The sequence below is a fragment of the Zonotrichia albicollis genome, chromosome 3, assembly GCF_047830755.1.
Source record: "Zonotrichia albicollis isolate bZonAlb1 chromosome 3, bZonAlb1.hap1, whole genome shotgun sequence".
NCBI classification, from domain to species: Eukaryota; Metazoa; Chordata; class Aves; order Passeriformes; family Passerellidae; genus Zonotrichia; species Zonotrichia albicollis.
Genome location: NC_133821.1, coordinates 52,985,950 through 53,012,106, shown reverse-complemented (window position 1 = coordinate 53,012,106; position 26,157 = coordinate 52,985,950). Strand labels below are relative to the sequence as shown.

The 26,157-nt window shown below is 41.1% G+C and overlaps 1 protein-coding gene across 1 annotated transcript; it reads right to left on the bottom strand.

Annotated features, from left to right (window-relative positions):
- Positions 1–1,363: 1,363 nt before the first annotated feature.
- FAM89A (family with sequence similarity 89 member A) lies at positions 1,364–20,323 on the bottom strand. Its single transcript, XM_074537462.1, has 2 exons — positions 19,653–20,323; positions 1,364–15,298 (listed from the first exon to the last, which is right to left on the bottom strand). The coding sequence occupies exons 1-2, from the start codon at positions 19,905–19,907 to the stop codon at positions 15,140–15,142; spliced, it is 414 nt and encodes a 137-aa protein (XP_074393563.1). The 5' UTR covers positions 19,908–20,323; the 3' UTR covers positions 1,364–15,139.
- Positions 20,324–26,157: the final 5,834 nt, after the last annotated feature.

Sequence of the window (26,157 nt, the reverse complement as noted above, 5' to 3'; positions counted from 1 at the left end):
TACCTTGTGGTGGATGACACCTGAGATGCTGAAAACAAAGTCTGACTTCATCTTACTTCTCAAAGCACTGCTGTTGTCCACCTATGGAAAGCTCCTGCTAATTCCAGCTGTTATTTGGGAGCACGACTACACACCTTTGTGCCTTGCATTTATAAAAGTGTTTGTCTTGATATCAAACTCTCAGGCAATTAGAGGTACATTTTTGCATTTATTATACTGCATTATGTGTACAGAATATGTGTGAGAGACTGCTGATGTTACAGAAGTCACTATTATTGTTATCATTTTAATCTATATCAGATACGTGACTGAAATAGCTCTGGTTTAAAACCATGTTCCTTAAACTTTAATAGAAAGTGATTGAAACAAAAAAAAATTTAAAAGGAAGGAAAAAAGTACCTCTTATCTAACCATCATCTCTTTGTATATATAGTATTATATCCACCAGATCCATCTGTTGCAATTTGAGGCAACTCATGGGTCATTGAAACAGAGAATAGAGTTTTTTTCAGTTTCTGAAAAATGAAAATTTCATATTAATTTGATTCATGTCTTTGGACTGCAGACTTTTAACAAATTTGTGTGATTTCTAATACACACAAATTAATATGAATTCTCATATGATTTCTGTGATCTTCTTAAATGATAGATGATAAATTTGTTCTGGTTTTTTTTTTGCAGTTACATTGAACTTGAACCGAATACTCCCTTGGTTTGCCATCTTCTTTGGAATAATTTTGGAAAATGGTGTGGTCTGCTTGTTCCAGAAAATGGGATGGGATGTTTGAAGTGTCAGCCCAGTGAAGAAATACCAACAACGTGATGATAATTTTCTCAGAATAATCTCTGCCAACAGGCTCCAAAAGCACTGTTTTCATAGGGATAAAAGAAGGTGATAGATAACAAAAAAGCATTAGAAGTTTGGCTATTTCCTGTGCTGAGCCATAAAACTTCAGCCTTAGGTTGTTTATTTTCCCAATAAAAGTATGAATGTCTTACTATCCTAACAGTTTTATAAATCTGGCTGCATAGCTGTGGCTCTAAGAAGAAAGGTACACTAAAAAACCCAGCCCTGCTATCAATCAGTGCATTTTGGCAGAGAGAAGAGGATGAATTGTTCCCTTAAGAGGAAGAGAGTCAGTGGAAAAATGTAAAAGCCAAAAGTTATATTTCCGTAAAACCAGATTTTCAAAGAGAAAAGTGAACATTTGCAAATAGTTTATTAGAGAAAAGGCAAGTATTCCAGAGTGAAACTACAGTGGGAAAGCCAAGCTGCATTCTCTGGAATGTTTGTGTTAACAATCCAAAAGAATAAAATATCTAGTTCTAGAGTAATCTCTAGGAATGATAGTTTTAAACTGGCTTGACATTTTAGGTAATCTCATAAATACTTGAAATTTTGTGTGATCTCATAAATGCTGCTTTCTTCTGAAAGCTGAAGAGAGAGTGAAAGGACTGACCCCCAAGATGCAGGGCTGTTCAGGATACTGCTTCTTCTGAATTTTAGTCACATCCCCCACACCCAGTCTTCAGCTGGCTGCACATTTATTAGAAGCAAAAATTGAAACATGAGGCCATTCAGCAGTAGAGCAGTAGTTTAAAAATAATAAAACAAACAAAAATGTTCAGGCCTAAATTAATGAAGAAACATTTATAGAAGTTCTGCACCTTCTTCCTCAGCAGGCAAAAGGAGAGCTAAGTGGCCCACAAAGGAACAGACAGAATCACTTTCAACAAGACAGTAAAAAGGGCACAAACCCACTTTTGTGCAGGCCAGTTTCTATTCATCCCATCCAATATTTAACTCTCCTGCTAGAGTTCTGGAAGGCTGTACTGTCCATAGGGATTACTTCCATTCTTTGTTTTCCTCAGATGCTGTCTCATGTCTGTGTTTTCCAGAATGAATCAAAAAGCTTTTTGCAACATCTTCAAGTTAATTCCCAACAGGTTTAGAGTAAGTCTAGATTATGACCACAAAAGACATCAAACATGTTTTTCTGATGGAACTGCCCATGCTATGCAAGTTATTTGATCAGAAAAGCAAATGGTTGCTGATTCTCTTTTATTAAATCAAAGGCTGACAGCACTTTTGTTGTTTGTGTTACACTTCGCAACTTCCTGAGCATGTCAGAGAACGCAAGAAACCCCAATTGCAACATTTTTAAATATGGGAGACTCTTAATTTGATTGGTAATGGATTCATTTCCCCAAGTTGAGTCTGTTTTGTCCATGACAGTAACTGGTGACTAAACTCTCCCCATCCTTATCTCAACCCATGAGCCCTTCCTTTTGTTTTCTCTCCAGTGCCTAGCTGGGGTGACAGAGCAGCTTTGGTGAGCATCTGACATCCAGACTGGCACTGGAAGTGCTTTCAGTCTAGAGGCTGAGTGGAGCCCATTTCAGTGGAACTAATGCAGGTTGTTATATGTAAACACAATGCTGTCAGCAGCAAAATTGTAAATACAATGTAAATAAATTTTATTTGAGAACAGTCTTCCTAAATTAAACTTGATTTTGATTTTTAAAAACTGATATCAGGTATTTTCTCAGTTTTTTTTCAGAACACCTAGAATGGACATGAACACATTCTGAAAGAAGCAGTGTTTACCTATTGTGCCACATACACTGATAATGTATCAGTTATGCACTCTGTAACGCTGCCAGGAGCCGCCACTGCCCTTACACAACTTTGAAGAGAGGACAATTAAAAGCTACAGCGGTGTGGAACAAAAGCAGGTGTGGTACAGGTTCTCAGTCTTCAGAGGCATCATTAGTAATGTAGGGCATTCAGCATTATTTGGTGTTAAAGTTACTCCTTTACTGAAATAAACATGACAAATACACTAATATTTCATAAATCTACGGGGAGCTTAAGGACACCCACTGGGGGAGGGGAGGGAGATGAGTGCATTTTTTATGCTTTTGAAAGTATATAGTGCTTCAGAGAGAACCAAAACTCTTTTAAGTTTCTGCCTGTTTAAAACTGTCACATCTCTTGCTTTTACTCCTTTTTGTCAGCTTTTTGTAATGAAACAGTTACCTATGCTGGAATATGGATGGCAAATAGCCCTTTCTATGTATCATAATCTGTTTCATTAAGTTATATGAGAGGATTTATTTGAGTTAAAAAAACAGCAGCCTGGAAGTGAACCTATAGAAACTCTTTTGAGTTTTGCTTGGAATCAGAAGGGGTATTGTGGCCTATGGAGTAAATTCAGAACTGTATGAAATGCACAGAAAAACCAGGGCTGTTGCTGAGACTTGGATTGAGCAATGGCTCAGTGATTGCGCAGTGGGAGCTGGGAACTCCTGCAGGTCCACAGGCCATGTAGCAAGTATTTAGAAATTACCATATGCAAAATTGGAGAATGAGAGTAAAAGCTAAGGAGGGTTAAAAGAGAAGGTAGGAGTTTGGCAGACTTCTACAAAATTAAGATGGCAGTAAAAACTAAGGAGATAGCATCTCAAGAAAAACATGTAAGGAAATACTCAGTATAGATGTTTATGAGTATCATGAAGCAAATATAAAAACATCCTACTACCAAGTTTACAAATTATGAACATGAAAGAAGAGTAGTATTAATTGCAAACATTTTTGTAATAGTCTAAGTGACAACATGACATAGCAAAAGATGTTTTCCAAGCAGTAAAGTCTGTGGGTTTCCCTAGAAAAGATCCCAGTAACCTCGTTATTTCAATGGTTTGCACTACAGCCTTGAAAATACACTTTTATAAGGCAGAATTAGCAATTGTACAGTGATAGAACTAGTCAGTGAACAGGAAGAGCTGTGCAACAGCAGAGCTTCTCCCTCCATTCTGCATTACTGTGCTGCATTAGGCTTTGCTGGTGCAAGGGCTACCACCCTTGTGCCCTCCTGCACATACAGACAAGGGAGCCCTTTCTTCCACACAAGCCCTATCTCAGAGGCATATAAGCTGCCATTTGTTACCCCAGTCTTCACCAAACTGAAAGTAAAGCAGGACATCTGTACTGGAAAACTATGAGCTGATTTCTCATAAAACAAGCAGGCCCTTGTTTCTTAGGGACTTGCCTGCTTTTGCATTCCTTGGGCACTCCCCAGCTGAGTAGTGTTGAACACTGCAGTGCCAATCTGGAGTTGATGAGGAAACACTGTTGATTTCAAAACTGGAAGGAACATACAGACACTCTTACATATGTGTTCTTTGATTAATTTTTGTTTTTTAAAATCACAAATCCAAGCTTTTAAAAATGAACATCCATCTTCAGTTTGGAGAAATGTGAGAATGAAATTAGTGATGGAAAACAGATCACAAAATATTTGTTTTGGTGACTTGGTATCAAGGTCAATTCAAGATACAACCAAGAAAGCTCTAAAATTCAAATTGTTTCAGGATGACCTCTTTTAAAAATCTAAGTAGTCCCACAAGCTGGGATTATTCTGTTGAGCTCTGCAAAAATTCATGTGGCAAGAGAGAGAATGAATACATTCCTCCACTGCTAAAAATCATTAGGATTTTTGTTTATGAATTGTTTATAAATTAATTGAAATTCAGGTTTCTGCAGTTAAAATTTGCAAGAAGGTGCATATAACAAGATTCCCATTTTCTCTCCTGCCTTTTAGCTGTTCTGACCTTCTTAGTCTTTCCAGCAATGCTTACAATATTACTGAGGTGGCAAGAAAGAAGATATGAACATAAGGAGCTTCACAAAATCTTGATCTGCTGTCCTAAATTTGTAAAGCTTTTTTTGAGCTCTGTAGACAAATGACTGGTCTGCAAAGCAACTAGGAATACTGCTAATGATGTTTTAATTGCTTTTCATTAGAATAATAGCTGTTGTTTGGGTTTGTTTGGGTTTTTTCCCCTGGGTAAAAATGTGGTTTAAATTCCTTTACATAGGAGCATAAGAGTGTGAACTTAAGAGATTTTACATGTGCTGGCTGCTGCTGAAATAAATCCAGGTGATCCCCTTGATTTCTTCCAATCTCTGACTATAATTCTGAGGACATTTTGAGGCAGAAGCACTGTTTTGCTGCACAGAAGTGCGTGCCATGGCTCTCTGAGCACAGGACTGGGGACCTGAATTAAGACCTGAATCCTAATCCTGGCTCTAAGACAGAGCAGCGCTGTGACCTTGAGCAAGTCATATATGTGGCTCCATAAAATGATTGTATCTCCACCATCACAGGATTTGGGGGAGGATTAATTTGTTCATGTCTGCTTAGAAAGATGAAAAGCATTAAGTCCTTTCAGCTGCAGGTTGTTAGGAGTCAGTCAACACTGTGAATGTCAGATATGAAACAGACATGCCAGGAGCCAGAGAATGTGAATATTAAAGGTGACGTGTTTAAAGTCTTTGTTATACTAAGGGAAGCTTTAATTCTGACCCTTGCTGGCATGCAGTTCTGGAACATAAACATCTGAAGACTTAGGAGTATATACAGCAAATCACTGATCCCTTACTATTATTTTGAAGTTATTGCAGCTGTTGTGTGCCAAAATAAATCTGAAATTAGTTAAAAAACGAGCAAAGGGAGCTTGCTCATTAGCTGATCTTACTTTCAGTATCTAAAAGAAAAAATAAGGTACTTTATTTGACAGTTTGAGACTTTGTGGTAGAAAGCACAGGTACATTTTGCAGAAAAATATTTCTTAAAAAATACTACAAACCATTGGTATCTTTTCAGTAAACAAATTCAGTAACATTGCACAGATTTAAACAAGACCTCAACAACATATAAGCACTTCTACTCACCTTGCACTCCTTCCTCAGAACTGCTTATCCACTCTGTAAGCATCTCTGGGTGTTGCCTTTATAGTGATTCCGTGCCAGGCAAGCTGCAGCCCATCTGATACTGTCATACATGCATCACTCCTTAACTTTGATCCTTTCTTTGGTCTCTCACTTCTCTTCCAGAATAAAGCTTTGGTTCTAACCATCAAAGCCACACATGTATCATGTCTTGGCTACAGTAGAAATAGTCTCTCTTTCTCTCAGTAGGGCTACAGCGTTCTTTTGATCACTGAAAATCAAAAGCCAACAGAAGTGTAATAATAACTAGGAAGAAAACATTTCCCATTGAGAACATCCACTGGATAATAACATGCCACATACCAGCATCAGAAAAAATGTCTTGGATTTTGCAGGATAGGGACCAAAAGAGAATGTATTACATTGAGCATACACCTTATAAATTTGTCCAAAGCAGGAATCTGTTTCCATCTAAGGACATTTATCCTACTTAGCAGTATGAAAATGGCAGATGGGTTGCATGGCAAGGAAAGCACAACCCATCTCTTACTCATTTTGTCCTTGGAGGGAGCAAAATGAAAATAAAACACTGATGATTCATGAAGAATTTTTTCAGGAATGATGGACATAATTTGAAGCCTTTTCTTTAGAGAAGCAAATTAACTTTGCTGTGGACAGACACAATGGCAGGTATTAATTTCTTTTCACAACCACATGACAAGACTTAATTTGTACTAGAACTGTCATCTTTTCAAATGTATTTTGCACTTCTCTAAGTGGATTTTTCCCTAAAATAGTTTTCTGCTCAACTGCATTGTGCAATTTATGTAAACGGTGTGTATGTGTGTGTAGATGGAAGGAGAGGGAAGGTCAAACCAGTTCCTACAGCCTGTGTATTTTCTGCCTTATCTATGTATGAAATGGTGCAGCTTCTGTCTGTTTAAAGGTCCTACATTGAAAGAAAATGCCAACAGCAAGAAAGGCACCTTCCTCCCACAATAGTTTGAGTATTGTGCAACATAACAGATTGTATCAGTTTTTAAAAAAAGTCATGTCCCTGACAAAACAGTATCAGAAGCATGTAGAGACCATGTCTCCCTTCTCTCATTGTTACTCAGCTATTTTATGTAACAAAATGCCAGCATGGTGATTCTAATCTAATTCAGCTGCACAAGCACTTTGATTGAAAGTTCAGAGAGGTGTTTTTAATCCTCTCCAACACAACCTAATAGAGGATGGCAAAACAGGAAGCCCTCGTGTGCAGATCCTTCCTCCCCATAACGGCAGGGTGGAAGGTGCCATCTGTCATTTCATGCCATTATACTGGAAAGTGCTGTCTCCTCTAAACTCCTTGCAGCAGCTGCTCCTGAAGGCTCAGCTCTTTGTCCTGAGCAGGCAGCTGCCTCTGGTTCCCCCTTGGGAACAGTTTTGTTTTCACAGAATCAGACAGGGCTAGAAGTGATCTCAGAGGTCATTGGTCCTTCCGCCAGCCGCTGGGATGGATAGGCACTCCTGACAGATGTTCTCCCTGGCAGGCAGAGATTCTGCTCTCAGAGACCAAACCTGAGCTGCCTTTCCCAAATTGGGAGACCTGTCAGCTCCTACTGCATGCAGCAGCAGTCTGATGCCCAGTTGTTTTTCAACTATGACCATTTATTCAAGTAATATGATTTTGTGAAAATACAAGATTTTACTTGAGGAATCCATTGTGAAGATGGTGGCTTGGTCTTTTAGAAAGTTTCTGTCCTTCAATTTTATTCTCCAGGTTGCCTGCTTCCTATTCCCCTACCCCCTGCTTAGCCTTGCTAAACCAGTGAAATGAAAATCCATCAAATTCCTTGGCTGCAGGACCACAAAGCATTGGAGATTTGATTTTAAATGAGCAAGGCAGCCTGCACCTCTTCGGATCTACTACAGACTTTTTGTAAGGACATGGGCACTTGATAACACACCATTAAGCTGAAACAAAAATACAATCAGTGCCTACAAATGGAAGTAATGCAGAGAATGAGAGAATGGGCATGGTGCATTGAGATCTCTGTTCCTGGAGAGTAAATGCATCCCAGCAAACTCTCTCCTGATTTGCAAAAGAAATTGTAGTGTAAATTTTCATTAGTGGGCACAGATTTTAGCAGATGCTTATACAAATAAATGTCTGCAGTAATAACAAGATATGCTTGGCTTCTCTAACACTGATGGATGTATTCTGCCTGTACACACCTGCACTCAAAAGCACAGAAAAGAGTATTATTCTCTATGAGAAGAAGGAACATTGAAAGCTTCAAACAGTCCTGCATTTGCAACAGAAACAGAAAGGACATTTTGAATGACTGGCTGGTGATAAGTGAAAAGTCCTATTGTGTAACCACACAAAGCACTGGAGACAAGACAAACCTATTTACATATGAGAACTCAGACCTCAAGCAAACCCTATAAGAAAGGACGTGAGACAGGATAAAATATATGCAAAAACTAGAATTCCTTTTTCCCCACAGAGATTGCTGCAAATTTCTACTGCTCTCATTTATCCTTAAGGGTTAATCCCTGTATGCAAGCAACTGTGCAGTGATGGTCTCCAAAAATATACTAGAACTCTGGTCATAAATGTCTTTCCTCTTCTAAAAATGCACACAAATTATACATTGAATAGGTGCTATATATTCCATGCTCTCTACAGGTCATATGAATGATGCAAGGTATTTAAGGAAATGCTTCTCCAGTTTGAGCATCATGACTAAGTATCAGTCAGAAAGAGCAAGGTTATTTTAAAGATACAAAATTGTTCATACAGGACAAAATTCACATAGTAACAGAGCTTTGATATCCTAATACTATGAGAAATTAATTTTCTCTCTGATTTTATATACTAATTTTTTCAGCTGATTCTGATAAAATGTCCTTCCCCTATACCAAACCGTTTTAATATTTTAGTTGTTTACCTTTAGTGCAACATAGCATATAAGAAGTTATTTTATTCCACCATACAGCCTTTGATGTTGTTTAGGAGTGATGGAAGAGGTAATATGTGGTCCTGTATAAGCTTGTACTTTACTTTCTCAAAACTTCACTTGTCAGGTCACCTCTGCATTCAGTGTTTGAATTTTCCATCATCCATGAGGCCTTTCAGTACAAATAATTAGTGCTTTGTTAAAATTAAGATTCAGGTAACCAAAGATACTGTAAAGAGTTGAGAGAGGAAAAAAACCCAACAAAATGTACTGCCCCTGTCATGCAGGTGCTTTCATAACTGAAGAAACGACCTTATTACACTGCCTGCTTGTAAATGATTTAAAAGGTTCTGCTGTTTGACGAGTCAGAAGAGTTTAAGCAAGAGCTGGTAGGGCTCAGACAGGCGACTTTATTGTTTGTGACAGCACCTGGTATCCTGAGCCAAAAGGAGCTCACAAACTCTTACTCATGTGTCTACCCAGATAATCACAGGGACATTTCTGACCTGTGGAAGAAATGCTTGTGATTTCTGAAAGTGAGTAGTTAGCACTGCAAGGAGGATTGAACTGCTAACATGAATTTAAGGCCGTGGTTTGACATAGAACTGAACTCTCTATGCACCAACAATTACAAACAATCTGCTTCAGTCATTAAATTCTAACAATCCATTATTTTCATGGGATTTCTCCTCACATATTAAACTTGAGGAATTGTGAAAGATTACATTCTCTTGAAGACATTATCTTAATAAAGTCTTAGCATATGTGCATTTATAATCTGTGGCAAAAGTTCAGAGAAGAGCCAAAATAGTCACAAGTCTGTGTATTTCAGTAGCAGATAGCTTTGTCTTTTTAACTTGCATACCAACCTTATCTGAAAAATGTAAATTCTACTGCTAAAAGCACATTCCTCTGAAATCATATGTTGGCTTCATTACTTAGGGCTGGTTGTTTCCACAATCATTTAATTAAGTTTTGCGACTAGAACAGATGAAAGAGAAGGGGCCAAAAACCTAAGGGAAAGAGACTTTTGCAGTGAGTATTCATCCCCTCCAAAGTTCCTCTGTCATTTAAAACCAAATAGCCAAACTCACTGCTGAGTGAGTCATCTCAGTGAGAGCCCCTTGCTAATCCTCTTCATTCCTCACAAGATGCAATTGCCCCACAAGCTGCAGGTGCCAGTCCAGCACAGCCTTACCTTGGCTTGAATCCCTAGAGCACATCTGGGTTCTGTGCAGCCACCTCAGCTCAGGAGAGTGTCCCTGTGCACAGATCCCCAGGCTCTTTCAGCCGTGGCAGAACCCAGTCCTCACAGCAGACCCTGGATGTTTGCAAAGCTGCCTGCAGAGCTGGAGAGCCCAGGATCATAGAATAAGCAGTTAAGAGGCTTTACACATAGGGAGCTTGGAAACTCACAGAAAATGTTAAAATCAATAGGAGATGACTTTGGAAATAGGAGAAATCTTTTAACTACTTTGCTAAGAAAATAAACAAGTTATTTCCTTAGGTCATGCAGCGTTGTCCAGAGTTAAATGTAGTAACTTCAAATAAGCCAAAGATAATAGATGGAAAAATCTACTTCTGAGGAGTTATTTTCTGAGAAAATGCATGTCATATATGAAAAGGAATATGAACCTCAAACTGCTGTGGTAATGTATCCTGTACAGGCAGGCTTCACAAAAACAGAGTAAATTCTTTCAAAGTGGCTGAAGGTCACAGAGCTGTACATTGGAGAAAAGACCTGTTGTTAGGGTTCCCTTTGGCACATACCTGCTTTATCCATTTCACATTCCTCTCCAGCAGCCAGCTGAACAGCAGACTGGGGGAATTAGTTTCCTTTGCCCTCAGAGCAATCTAATTCCTCAAGGAAAATGGATGGCTTTAGCTAGGCAGCTAAATAAAGTCAAAGAAAACACATTCTTTTCAGTTAAGCAAAAATGCATACCTGCAACAAATGACTGCCACATTAAAAATACACAACAAGTAGTGGAACCCCAGCCTCTAAACAGGTCAAAAAAGGGCATAAAAAATTCCCCAAGGCGTCAGCAGCAGAACTAATCAAACATATGACTTCAAAGAATTCGTGTCCCAAGACCTCAGCATCTCTTCCAAACTGTGCCAAGCTCTCACCTCCAGAAACTCTTAACATTCCTCCCCACTGCTCTTCCCTTCTAGCATCCCACTGAAGGCAGCCCCCTTGATGTGTAGGCAGTTTTCATCCTCACTCCCTAAAAGCTGTGCTGAGACTCATCTCCTTCCCACTGCCCCCTGGCACCCAGCACTGCAGAGCTGCCAGCAGCTGTGTGACCACACAGCTTTTGCCTTCTGGCAGCAGGGTGGCCTAACAGAAGCCAAAAGGGGAATTATAACTGTGATCCTGTCCAAGGAAGAAGCAGTTAAGTCTCTCTCCTCCTCCAGCTCCAAATTCTTACAAGCTTTCTAAGAACAGACCAACTTCTGTCCTATCAGCTTGTTCATAGCAAGCAGACTGATGGAAAATGCCTGGACAGATTTACTGCATACACTTTATTTCCTTAGGATGAAGGCTAGACGTGACACAAAACCTTAGGCTTGTAAATAAGTACTAATTAGATCAATTATAAAGCACTGTGGGGGCTTTGCTACTCTCTTCAGTGCATTTACAATTTGCAAACTGTCTTATTTACAAGAAATCGTAAAAATAATTTTTAAAAAATCCACTTATTTTAGAAGTCACATAAAATGATTGGTTACCTATGATTAGGAACTAAATTAATACTATACTATTACAAATACTATAGTAATTCCTGCCTAATTCTCCTAGTGTTCCAATCTCATGACTACACCAAATACTGTACTAAAGCCTCAACTTAAACAAGCATCTAAACTATGCATAAACTGAGTGCAGATTTGCCCCATCTTTATTGGAAAAACTCCTTCTTTGAAGCAACATTCATGCTTTTTACAAACTATTCTAATGATTGCCTACTGCATTTCAGTGCAGTAATGCAGTACCTTCTAGTAATACATTTGTAGTGTGTATTTGAATATCTCCTTTATCTAAGTATGCAGCTGTTCCACAGTCTTGGAAATAACAAACAGAAATTCTGATTTTAGGAGAAGATCCCTGCTTTGAAATCAATCTACACTAAAGTCAATAGCACTGACAGTGACTTGACCAGGAGCTGAAGCTGAACCTTAATGCTCATCTGTTATATTAGCCTTAGTATCAGTCACCCATTACTTTTTGGCACTCACTTTCTCCAAAGCAGAGCAGACTCTTCTCTTCCAGACTCTTCTCTTTTTGTAGACTAAGGAAATTTCCAGGGAGCTAAACTGTAATGTAATTATGACAGTATGACTCTGCAGTTGTCATAGCAATGGAATGAGGGTGATATGCTGTGAAGTAAAAATAAAACTTCAAGTACAGCTAGTGGAGAACTAACAATTATTTCTAACTGCTTTACCACATTTATAGGCCCTTTGGAGAAAGGCCATTGAAGTCACACAGCATAGACTGCCTTCTGAACTGCTGCACTCACTTCCTGCCACCTCTGGGCAGCAGGAGCCTGACTGTTCTTGCTTCCTTCTAAACCTGTCTTTTCCTGGGCCTGCTCATTATTGCCTGTGCTACGCGGGACTGGAAAAGTTCCGCAGGGTTCGCTGGGTAGAGAAGATTCCAAGGGTTTCTTTCATTGTATCCTTAAAATGTACAATGTTATCCTTAAAAACTTAGGAGTTGCCCTGGGGTTATGGACTCAAAATGGGAAAGCTGTGTTGGGATGAGGTTCGGACCATGGGTAGGAAGCTTCTGTAGTAACATGACTCCGTTCTGTTGTGTGCACACCAAACTCAGACTGAAGCTGCCTGCAGCAACTACTCAGTATTTAAAGCTACACTTTCATACCAAGCACCTCTTTCAGAGCAATTTCATGCTGTAATAATGTGGAAAAGAGATACAGCTCAAAACTGCAACATCAGGCATAGAAATCAGCCTCTGAAACAACTGCTTATTGCTTAGTTTTAAAACCTTTTTCTTTGTGCCCTTGTGGCATTTGGGTTTTCCTTAGGAACACAGACTATAACTTCTCTCCCATGCAAGATGGTGTTATTAAAAGGGGCAGGGTGCTGAAAACTTAGCAAGTCCTTATAATCCATCCTGTTTTTCAGTCCAAATTTTGTGGAGTAGTGCTTTAGGACATTTATTCTTCCCTTGGTAGAGCGAATACCAGCCAAATGTTCCACGTTGCCTAAATCACGAGCAGGATTAGAAATATAAATCATTTTGCTTTTTTATTTATGTAAGAGAAAGTACTGTGAATTTTGCTCAAGTCCATTCTCATCACCAAGACTATTAAGGAATGGCTGTCTAAAGATCTGTAAAACAGAATTATTAGTTTTAGTAGTAGAAACAGGATTTTCTCCTGAATTCAAAACCAAATAAAATCCAATTAAGACAGAGAAGCAGGAAATTCCATTCCAAATAGAGGTGGGTGGAATTTTTCCCAATTTAATTCAAAAATTGCTTTCTTCAGTCCAGGGTGATGACTAGTCCTAGTTTTCCTATGGGAGGGTTGGGAAGGGGGGTAGGGTTTGTATTCACTGAAAAGGTAAATTAAAATACACACAACATTAGAAAGGTATGCTAAACATCATGCTTTTTATTTTTGGGGAAAGAGCAAGAAAATAGCAGTACTTCAACAGACTAGAAAAAGCCTCATGTAAATACTAAAAGCACAGCAAATTATACTAAAAGCGTATACATTCTTAAGTCAAAGCAGAAAGTTGCATGTAAATATGTGTGTGTATATATATTTATACATGTATACACACATAGGCACACAACTTTTAAGTACAGATATAACTATCTGAATTATCTGTGTTTTCCTTATCATTCAGTGTAGTTTTGGGTGAGTGAAGCAATTAGACCAGAATTAACATTAAAAAAATATCCAACCACTGCCACAGACTAGATTAAGAACTTATACACACACACAATCACAGCACAGTCTTTACTCTCGTGGCCTTTGAATTCCACTAAAATAAGCCAGCTTTAGAGGGAATGCACCCTGGAAGTCTCTTGGCTTTTATCACTGAAACATCCTAGCCTTTGTTACAAACTAACAGAGGGGCTACCCCAGAATGTGATCTCCAATTCTTCCTGCAAACTGCATGCATGCCAGACATGAACCATGCAAAAACCCTTTGAGGTTTAAGCCCTTAATTATTACCTTGTGTCAAGATTCAGGCACTGTGCTTTACAGCAATCTTCAGAATTAAATTTAAGAAACTAAAATCACATTGGGAGTTGATTTTACTTAAAATAGAGAAGGGTGAAAACTCAGATAGTTGGCAACTCTCAGCTGATTAAGCATTTCACACAATGAATTAATAAAAACTTAACCAAGTGCTTTAGTAAGTTCTGAAAACAAAAATAAGTTATATTTCAAAGAACAAGTTAGTATAAAAAGTTTTAACATATGCAAAGTATGTGCTCAAAATACTTATTTCGCATTTTTAAAAAGAGCTGTCATCTACCTTACAGCAACAAAGTTCACCCAGTATAAAATATTGCAATTTGTCCCATTGTGTCATATGAGAGGTTTCCTTATTCTTCATATGATCAAGAACACTTGCACAAGAGTTCATGTTATTCCAAGCCACATAGTGGCAGACAGACTATGTTTGAAAACGTGCTTTTACTATGCAGTGCAGTAAAAGCTAAGCAAACCTTTTCAGAGCAGCGTTTAGCAGGTCAAAGAGCTACGTTGATGCAAGAAATCCAGAGAAGAGTATAAAAGTTAATGCCAAGTGGCAGTACCAGGAAAGTGAATTAGATCAACAGAAAAAAAACCCCTGCTGATAACATTCACTATCACATGTACAGCTTGTAAGCTAGGAATAAATTAGCTTAAGGAGAAAAAAAAATTCACTGTGTAAACAATTCACCCAGTACAAAACTGGATGCAGCCGGTAAGAGCAGAACTAGCTTAGTAGTGCTGAGGATGTGCGTGCATCCAGATGCCTGTTCAAAATGCATTTATCAATGCCACTGACCCCCCAAAAACCACCTAGAGCTATTTACACCACAGCAGAGGCTTCCCTCCCCCCTTATGAAGTTATTACAACTCAGGAAGTCGCTGCTGTCTACTACGATTAGAATTCCAGTTATAAGCTACCGATGTTTGTAAGATGAAAACACCCACCTTCCAAATTAAATTGAAAACTCTTGTCAAGCATGTCTGAAGACTCTTCAAAAGTTAAAGTACAGCACTTTGCTCAAGTGGTATTTGCATGAGTAACTTGTACTGACAGCCTGTTAAAATAAGAGAATTTAACACAACTCGGGGTAGCTGGGTGTTCCTCCTCAGGAAGAGGGATCCATACAAATTCCAGTCGTTGTTGTTGAGGTGTGTTAGAGGGAGAGAAGGACCAAAGAACCTCAGTCTAGTCAGCCTCGAGGGGAATCTTCCTGCTTCTAGAAGTATTCCTCCTCTTCATCAAAAAATCCGTTTTCCATGGCGTACGAGCAGTCTGCGTTAGAGTCAGCTTGGCAGGCACCTTTGTACTCTTGAATGGACTCGTACAGGGAGTAGAGCTGACACAGCAATGACATATCCAGCTGCCGAAGGCCAACCTGGAGGGGCAACAATTCAAGCCATCATTACTGCAAGTGTCTTTCTATGGCAGTATAATGCTATATATATTTGTGGCTAAACAGGAGGTTCAAGCTTCTTTCCGCCTTGAACAGTTACAAAAAGTGAAAGTAAAATTCATTTTCTAAGGTGGCAGATGCCCCATGGGATAAACTGGACAAAAGAACAAGGAAAGATGTGATGCAATAGTACAGAACAAATGCAAAGTGTTCTTCCAAATGCTGTATTACAATGACGGGCCTAACTTCCAATAAGCAGTTCACTGCTGTTGGAGCCATGGCAGATAAATTCATGAAGTCTATATTCCTCATTATGCAAGGGAGATATTTTTCCAGAAACACCGTGTGTCTTTCACACATCTTTCTCTGACACCATCACAAGGTGCTCTGCTTTTGTCTGAAACAGCCTGGAGCAAAAGTTTTAAATGGGACTATGACTGGTTTTCCCATTTCCCAGCTAAGTATTTCTACTCTAATTTCCTTTTCGATATTGATGTCCATAGGTGTCGCAGACATTTTTTCATAGAAATCCTTTTTTTCACATTTTTCCATCTTCTGGGAAGCAGAGCCCCAGAAGAAGAATGTAAACAATTGTTATCAGCTGCTGTGAAATGTAGCAGGTGCCCCTGTGATTGGCTCATCTTCCTTGTGTACCATTAAAGGCCAATCACAGGGGCAGCTCAGGGACAGATTCCCTGCACACAGAACTTCGTTATTCATTCTTTCTATTCTATTCTTAGCTTAGCAGCTCTCTGCAACTTCTCTTCTTTTTCTTTTTAGTATAGTTATAATGTATTATATATCATATATCAATAAATCAAGCCTTCTGATCAAGGAACAAGATTCTCATCCTTCTCTCACCACAGTGACCGTCTAAGGCCACTGTAATACATAGGCATCTGGCAAAGCCAGGTATGTCCAGCACAATACAGCGCACTACTTCCAGGCAGCAAAACTAAGCAAAAGTGACACAAGGACAAACTTCATCTCTTACAAATCTTCAGAGTACTTTCCTGTGCCACTCAGCTCATGGTGCTTGATTATAATTAAGCACCTAATATTTTGGTCCTTAAGCTTCTCAAATATTCCAGAGAAAAAAAAAGATTTGAAACCATTAAACAAAAAGGCTGCATCTTTATGTCAGGTACAAAACCAGTATGTTGCACTGCAAACTGAAATCATGCTACTCATTTAACTCAATTCAGTCTCCCTCTCTGGCAACAAAATGGAGAGTTTACTTGACATTGTCACCTATCCAAGTCAGATCAAATTCAAACTAGGTTTTGCCTTGCAGCTAATTTAAACCACCACCCAATTAGTGATTCTAGAGAAACAGCCATTTCAGCCTTATTTTTCAACAAAGTGTTAAGCCAACAGACTGCTCCTAGTGAGCCTCAGTTTCATCAAATAAAAAGTTTTGCCACAACTCATGTCAAGAGGAAATAAATAAATAAATAAATAAATAAATAAATAATGTTAGCAGCCTTTACTGCAACCTGAACACCAGGCTGTATTTTATTCATAATGAAAACTCTAACCTCTCCTTATGCCTCTAAATTCTCAGGACAAGACTCTCAGCACACAAGAAAACCACAACAAGCTAGCATGAAGATCTTACTTTGACATTGCTGAACTATTCTACCAGAAGCTCCTTCTGAAAGTGGGGAGAAAAAAAAAATCATACACCACAATGCCACTGAGAAAAACAGGATACAGCATCTTTCAAGAACAACACAAATTACCTGGTGACATCACGAAGCCAAAAGATGAAGTCTTGCACAGGCTGAACGTGAAGACTTTAGGACAAGACATGGAGCACTGTGCTAGCTGCCAGGATATTACAGCTAAGTCTTTCCACCACCTCAGATCTATGCAACTTTTCTCATCCATTTTCCTTTATGACCTAAACTGCTCACCTCAAGTAAGAAAGAATGCTGTGAAGTTGGACTTAATGCTCTGACATACAAGCATGAGATCGACCTGGCAGACCTGCATGAGAGCTAAATGTTTGAGGGACAAGACTGCAGTCCAGAGCTGTTCAAAAAGCAATCAGGAGTGAGTCGAGGCAAAAAAGTCAACCTGGAGACCAGCGACCTTTGTCTCCCAAGCAAAGTGGGAGCATTTTCACCAGCAGGTCTCCTGTTTCAGCTCCATAAAAGACTTGAGCACTTTCTGTGAAGTTCAATCCTACTAACTGCCAAGCACAAACTTCAAGAGAAAAATTGCCCAGCAGAATTAACATAATAGGTCTTTAAACCAAATGGTTATGTTTAATATCTTATTTTTCTGATGCTGTCATTAATATCAAACAATCAAACAGGAAGTCTACTGAGAAAAATGCAGCCTCTTCAAAACTTTCAAGTATGATCCCAGAGGTAAGAAAAGCCTGAAGAAATGTCCAACACTGATAGCATTAGCACAGTTTTTAATGCCAGCCAAGCTGTGTTTGACTCTTGATAAGACAACCTATAGTGCACAATTCCATGTGATAACTCTGTTCCTCACAATCACAGTTCTGAAATGACCTCTCCTTTCCTCCCTCTCTCTCCAAAGCATCCAAGTTCTTCACTTTCTCAGCGTTAGAAACTTACATACATACACACAGTACCTTGCCTGATCATGCAGGAAAAGATGCTCTGTGCATTTCTTCCTCACTCACTATGGAAAATTTAAATCAAGCCTATTACTCAATAAAAATATCTTTGATTGCTGCAAGAAAGAGTGTTCAATATCAGTAATAAAGCCCTTTAATCTTCTTGATGAAAGACAGCCTATTGGTACACAAGAGTCTCTCGAATTTGTACAGGCCACAAAAAAGTACATCCGGAACCAAGGACCCTGTTGCTTGAAAGTCTTTGATGTGTTTAGAAGTATCTTTTTCTTCAGAAGTATTTTATCAAATTATCATCAAGGCTAACAGAGTATTAAAGGAAAGTTTAAAGGGGAAGTCTAGCTATCAAATGACTTTGAGAAGTATCTCATTTGATTTCCCATTAGGAAAAAAAATAGATTAGACTTGTCTAATGAGTTCTCTTTGCTTTTTTGGAAAGGCTTAAGACGACTAAGACCATATGTCCTTGTTTCCTTTTACAGCATTGCAGAAGAAAGCCCCGGCAGTCGATAGACACCCATCCTTCCTGAGCCTTAATGCAAACTGGTAATTCTAATACACAGTTTTAAGAATCATCTCTAACTGTTGAAACACTGGTGGCAGACTAGGATTTCAGCACACTACACTGTTCTTCTAAATCCACAGAAAGACCTTACAAAAGAGCTTTTCGTCCTCAAGCACATTTTTAGCCTGAGAAAAAGTCTTTAACTTGGCAGATTTTCAGCAATACCATATTTTCTATGCTCCACAGTGTTATTAGAGATGAAAGACACCTCTGGAGATCATCCAGTGCAAAGCTCCTGCCAAAACAGGGTCACCTCGAGCTGGTGACACACAAACGTGTCCTGGTGGGTTTTGAATGTCTCTAGACCGGCAGACTCCACAAGCTTCCTGGGCAGCCTGTTCTAGTGGTCTGCTGCCCTCAATGTAAAGAAGTTTTTCCTCATGTTGAGGTGAAACTCCTTGTGTTTCAGTTTATGGCCATTGCTCTTCATGCTGTCGCTGGGCACCACCAGAAAGAGTCTGGCACCATCCTCTTGAGACTCACCTTTCAGATATTTATATATATTAATGAGATTTCCTCCCAGCTCTCTTTTCTCTAGACTAAACAGATCCATCTCCTGCAGTCCCTCTTCATAAGAAAGATGCTCCAGACCCCTAATTATCTTTGTGGCCCTCCGCTGGACCCTCTCCAGCATCTCCCTGTCTTTCTTGCACTGATTGTACAGAACCCTCAGCGGGCGAGGCTTAGGCTATTATTAGTCACTACAGCTGCAGCTTGCACCAGCACAGCACCAACACCCAATTAGTGTTTAATCAAAAGGTGCGCCAGGTCGCCCGGAAGAATTTCGCTATAACAACGCCGCGCTACAGGATCAAAACAGAGTCTTGGAGAGAACCACGCCGAACCACAGCCACCTGGGTGGCACGAATCGCCGCCGACACTCGGGGAATTCTGACCGCCAGCTTTCAGCGTGGCTGCCGGGTCCCGGGGGTGCCGCAGGGCGCGGTGAGCGGCTCCCCATCCACACCCGCGGCAGCCCCGCCGCCACCGGCCCCTGCCCTCCCCCGCCGCCGGCACCGCGCCGGGTTACGGGGGCTGCACCGGCCTGCCTGCGCCCACCCGGAGCCGGGGCGCCGTTCTGGCCCCGGGGAGGTGGCGGCGCCCCCGCCGCCGCTCGCCACGTCCGCCGCCCCCGCTGAGCCCCGGCCCGCCCCGCTCACCATCTCCTTGCGGAGCAGGGCCAGCGCCGCGTCCAGGTTGGGAGGCTTGGGCGGGCGCGGCGAGCCCCGGCCGCCGCCGCTCAGCTCGTCCTGGATGCGGGACTTCTGCGCGTAGAGGCGCTCCAGGTCCCGCCAGCGCCCGCCCTGGCCGCCGCCGCCGCCCGAGGACGAGGAGTTCAGCAGCCCGCTCAGGCTCTTGGGCAGCGGCGGCAGCCCCGCGCCGCCGCCGGGCCCCGGCAGCCCCGGCCCGCTCATGCTGCAGCCGCGGCCACCGACGGAAGGAGCCGCCTCGGCCCCGCCGCGGGAGGCACCGCCCGGAGCCCGCCCCGCCTCCGGGCCGGGCGGGGGCGGGGGAGCCGGAGCCGTTCGGGGCCGGCCGAGGGAAGGGAGGCAGGGGAGGTGGCTGGGCGGCGGAGGGGCCGCGCCGCAGGTGCCCCGGGTCAGCGCCGGGCCCGCTTTGTGTGAGCCGCGGTGAGACCCTGCGGGTGCGGTCTCAGCCCGCGCCCCACAGAAACAGCCCCGCGGCAGCGCTCGGTCCCCGGGCACGGCAGGCAGAAGGGCCCTGCGGCAGCGGGGCTGAGCCTCCGGGCTCGGCCCCGGGGCTGGGGGAGGGATGAAGCGCAGTGAAAGCAGGCATGAAAGCAGATTAACTGCTGTAGGCGGAGGTGACCGCTTCTTCTGTGGCGATGATGTTGCATCAGTCGCCTGGATAACGCAACACTGCTCGCCCTTTCCATCAAGAGGTTTCTTTCTGCCCCGGTTTGAGCTGGGATAAATGTCTTCTCAGTAGCCTGTACAGCGCCGTGTTTTTGATTCAGAATGAGAATAATGTTGATAATATACTGATGCTTTGATTTTTGCTGAGTCGTGTTTATCCTAAGGGCTCTCTTTTGTCTCTGTGCCTGTCTCATGCTCTGCCGGGAAAAAGGTACACAAAAGAAACTGGGAGGGAGCACAGCCGTGACCGGTGACCCAAACTGGCCAAAGGGATATTCACCTTTTTTTATTTGTACTTTGTTCTCAATTATTAAACTGTTCTTATCTCAGCCTACGTGTTTTACTTTTGATTCTTCTTCCCATTCCACTGGGGGAGAGGGAGGGGGTGTGGGGGAGTGGGGTGGCTGAGCGAGCAGCTGTGATGCTTTATTTCCAGCTGAGCTTAATCCACCTCCCCTTCACATGCTCACAGCCAAGTTTTGTACTTAAAGTGTTTTATCTCCAAGCATTGCAACTACACAAACCTGGGTCTATCTGCTTTGTGAGTCCAACTTCTCAATCTGAGAGTTAGCTCGCTGTCTGTCTTCCAGCATTATTCACAAAGAGGATTCCTGCTCTGCTTTACAGAAATACCCAGGTGCTTTCCTGAGAAGGCTGTGGAGAGGGAGCCATGGTCCAGGACCGGGGATGTGGCACGGGAATCCCCAAAACTGCCAATGTGGCCACAGCAACACAACCTCAATGTGCCAACTCTGATTTTGTGCCTTTTATGCTTCCTCCCTTTCTCCTTGACATGTTTGCATCTCCGGAGTCTCTTAAAAAAAAAAAAATAAAATAGGGCAGTTTTGGATTATTCAAAATCCAAACCAAAGCAGGGTATTAAATTGGAGTTCTGGAAATATGCTGCCATTGCCAAGCTAGATTGTTTAGAGGTGCATTCCTATTCCCATGACCCTGCTTTGTTTGTGGGGTTTTCTCTTCAAGAAATACCCAGATATGGTGATTTTGAGTTAAGCCTCTGCATACTTTCAGTTTTGTTCCCAGACTCGCATGTTTTTTTCATGGTTTAAATGTCATTGGACTCTGTGACAATTGTTTTCAAACTGCTTAAAGTTGAGGAAGCTTTTGCCAATCGTTCTTCATGTTTACATCACACTTTAGGGATTGATTTTTCAGACAACCTGATGTGCTTTTTAATGCTTTTTGCCCTGGAATGAAGAAGATTTTTCCCCCTGTTAGGCATGATGCTACTTCTGCCCAAGTTGATTGTGAAAAATAAAGTTGTGCTCATAGCTTTCATGAAAATAAAGGCATTTAAACCATCCTTATGGTAGATTAAAAGTGTCAACCTAGGGTGCCTGAGTGCAAAAATCTTGTTTTGGTTTGCTAAAGAAGTACACACTGTACTATTTTTCTGCTTATTAGCAAATGCATTTGTTTGTTCTCCATTCACCACCCCCTGTTTTTCTCCCAGATGACAGCTATTTGTATTATTTTATCTAGACTACCTTATCTTAATTTTTTTTTCAGTTTACCTGATTTCAATAAATTCTGAGTGCATTTTTTTCACACTCGTGTCCTTTAGGCACCTTGTTGTCACATTTACCATTGCAGAGAACTTTATGTTATCTTACTGCTCAGCTTTGTAATCTGAAAAAGGAAAAATAACCCACTTTTTGGGTTTTCAATGGCCCTTCTCTCAACTGGCAATCTTATCTAGCCTTCATTCATACTAAATTCATAATTATCCTTTAAAATCTAAATCTACTGCTTTATTTATTCTGACCTAGTTATAACAGGGTGATAATGGAAGCTGGAGTCTTTTGCAGTTATGTCTTTCAGTTATGAAACAGCTTTTGTTAGCTGTGTAGACCTCTTGGTCTTTGTTGGTTCCCAGAATTGAACTACAGAAACATGTTACTTGTCAAAACCGATCTTTGCTAAGGATGTTACCTCAAAAAACCCCACATTAAAAATATATGTTGCTATGTCATAAAGAATTAGGAAGTTCCAGGAGAGTGGTGTCCCATAACATCTCCTTATGCGCTATGGTGTGGGTTTAATTTACATGTTCATTTGTGATGTTTTTCCTTTCCTAATTCATTAGGAGGATACACAATGCCTGTGTATCATTTGTGCATCATTTACTAACAACCCTCTCTCCAAATGTGGTGATCTATATGCATTATAGTGTACCTTGAACTGATACATTAAGACTGTTCCCTACAGCCTTTTCTCTGATGTTTCCCCCTCTAATAAGTGAGTTATCCACAGATGTTAATGGAATTCCTCGTTATGACAGCCCTCTGTTAGAAGGTAGTGTTGTTATCCCTGTTGGAACGAGGACATGAGGACACAGGGAGCTGAAGGTAGGTCATGTTAAAAAACATTGACTAATATTAAATGCCTGGTTTGTGATTCCTAGGAATGACTTTCCACCCAACAGAACTGACAAAAGAACGTGTGCCTCTGCTTCAAGCTACCCTGCACAGAGCCGCATTTCTGCCTAAAGCTACCTTCATTAGAACTTTAAAGTAATACTCCAGAGTTTGCAGCAATGCAGCACGTGTCACATTTGTCAGCTCTGCATCAGGGATATCCTAAAACTTGCCAAACAAGATGCACCAGAGCCCTTCTGTCAGTATCCTTTTTGTGTGGGGAAGATGTATCTCAATGGGTTTACTTGCAGTCAAAATTACTTGTCAAGGGCCAGTCAGGATCCAGATATCACAATCTGGGCATAAGCAAGACAAATTAATAATTAGTTACACATGCTTTACTCTTCCATTTGCCCCTGTAGTTAAAGTGCCTGCACACACTCTGTTTCTCTTGAGGCCCATGGCTTTTATCACTGGTATGGAGGAACAGAGATCAGACTGTTCTGTGGTGCTTTGGAAATGATGTGAATCGCAGCCACTTGGCCAAAGAGAATTCAGAATTCACTGGGTATAATTGGAATCTGATATATGAAGCCACATAGTGGTATATGCAAACAGAAACTACATTTTCAGCTAAAGACCATTCAATTCTTAGGCATCATTTTTCATCAGTTTTAAATAAAAATGGTCGGGTCCTAATTTTGACACTTTTTCCCCAGGTAAATTTTAATATCTCTGCCTAAAAGGTGAAACCCCTAGCATATTATAACACATATCACAGGGACTTTCAGCTAGACCCCTAGCAAAGTGGTATTCCAGATCTAGAGCAGAGATCCTTCTATTTAAGCTACCTGAGTGAACAGGAGCAATAGAGGGCTTTTACCTCTTTTATAGGTCTGCTACCTCATAGATACCCAACAAAGACACTTCAGTCTTTGCAGGATTCAGAACAAAGTGCCAAAAACACAAATATGGACTTTTGGGGACCCAGGCTCCAGTTTAAAGTTCTTGATTAAATGTATTCTTGTGTAAACCCAGGTACACACCACTTGCTCTCTCAGACTGCTGCTGTTGCCCTTGTTTTTGGTTTTTCACCACATCCTGTCCTTGTCCTGGCATAGACCCTGTTCCAAAGCAATGTCATCATTCCTATCCATGCCTTTTCTTGCTTCAGCTGCCACACATGCATGCTCAATCTGTGTGTCTCTGGAGATGGATCCTGGGCCAAGAAATCCCTGGCCCTTTCTACCCTCACTAGCTGTGCACCAGCTGGCTTGTGAGCTTTGATGTTTGGTTGTTGGGTTGTTGGTTTGCTTTGCTTTGGGTTTGGTTTTGGTTTTTGAAGTGGCAGCAACTCAAAGCAGAGCTCTCATTCCCCTCTCCTTTTCTCAATGAGGACGGTATGGATTTCTGAACTAATTAATGTCCATCAGTTAAAGCAGTGAGAAGCAGTATGGAAATCTGAAGAGCATGTGCATGTGGCAAATAGTTACATTTCTGCAGTGATGAGTGGTCTAATTCCTCTCTCTCACTGTATTTTTTACACTGCAGTCAGTTCCAAGTGCTGTTTTTTGTGTTGTGAATGGGAAAAAAAGACTCAAAGTTTGTACTTTCATATAAAAAATTCAAGTTCAGGATTATAGAAAGGACCATGCTAAGGAAAAATAAGACTGGACCTGAAAGTAAAGTTGATGGGACCTCTAGTTGAGGTATCCAACTGTTGTTTTCCTGATGATGCCAAAATATGGTTTGTTCATACCTCTGTTCAAATTTAGATCAAACTATAAATCTTCTCCACAGTACATCACTCCGTGCACTGCTATGTTTGTTTTTACATCTCCTTATTCTGTCTTCTCACTTTATTCAATTAGATGTAGTGGTATCAGGCTTTTTTCCCCCTACCTCTCCAGCCTCATAGATTCTTCCCCATTTTGTGAACTCTAGAAAAAAAGAATTGCAATTTGGACTACACCAAATTCATAATCCTATAATGTATCCTTTTTTACAGGATTTCCGCTGTAGTTAAGAAAGCAAGCCATTTTATTGCTTCTTATCAGTTGGCAGAAGTAAATCCTCCAAAATGAAATGAGAAACAATGGTAGGCTGTAGGAATTTATAATTTCAGTATTATATGAAAATTCATAGCCATGAAAGAAAACAGCAGATTTTGTGAGGTAACTGTGTAATAAACTAGCCTCATGCCCAAAGTTCTTGGTGGCTCTGAACATCTTCCCTACATCTCCTTTTGCTGTGTCAAAAAAAAAAAAAGAAAAAAAAAAGAAAAGTAAAAAGGACTTCAAAGTGCTTTGGGATATTTTTCTCCTCCTTCCCATGAGTTCAGTATAGTTCTGATAAGCATTTGCCTCTTCCAAAAGGTGGCTTGAGGGGGCATTTTTTACCAGTCTGTGTGGTTAGTTCAGTTTGTTAGCCTCACAACAACTCATTTCTTACTCTCAACAGTCCGACTTGACTTACAGTAACAGCTTTCCAGAATCTGATTACTGAAAGCAGATCGCCAGGGGATCAGAGCACCAGGCTTTAAGGGTATTTGTCTTATTATCCCAGTGACACTGAGCAGACCCTTTCCTTTAGTGAGATCTGCATTGGGGTCAGATCTGGAGGATGGGCTGAGGTCATCTGAGGTAAAAATGATGGGAGCTCTAAATCTGCAGGCAAAACAGCACAGCGGGAAGCAAGCTGCCGAGCAGGAATGGCTGCGGGTGCACAGAAGGGGGAAGGACTCGTGCTTGCTGAGTGCAGTATATTGCAGATTCTCTAGCAATTTGTATCTGCCTCAAGGCCTTTTTGAGTGAGGAGTGGTCATTGGTAATTTTAAAAAAAATTCTTTATTTCTCTGTGAAATGGTCATTTGGAATAAACGTGGAAGTTTCTATGTACTATTATGTCAGGGGATGTTAGCAAGGAGATCGTATTTCTTGCTTCTTTCTTCTGTGTTTGCCCTTAGCAATTGTGTATATCAGATTTTTTTTTTCAAGGCTGAATATGGAAATCTGTTAGATAACATGTTTTCACTATAGAAGTAGATTACACTGCTCAGGAGATAAACATTCCTCTTCAGTTGTAAATTACTATAATGCTGGCTAGGGGGGGCATAATTTTATTCAGATGTAGCTGTGTTCTCTTACCATGACCTCTCCTCTGCTACAATGCAAGTAGACAGATTTGTGCCTGAACTGAGTTGCTGAATAATTAAGTTCAAAACGGAGGCTGCAGAAAGCCCCATTCCACACCGTTCAGTTCAGCTGTGCTGATGCCACTGTCCCACACTGCCCTCCGCCTGCCCGGAGCTCTGCCTGCGCTGCAAGGAGCCTGCACTCCTCTGCAGGCACTCACAGGGGACAGTGATGAGCACATTTCAGTGCGGCAGCAGCTGGGGTGGCACAGCGTGG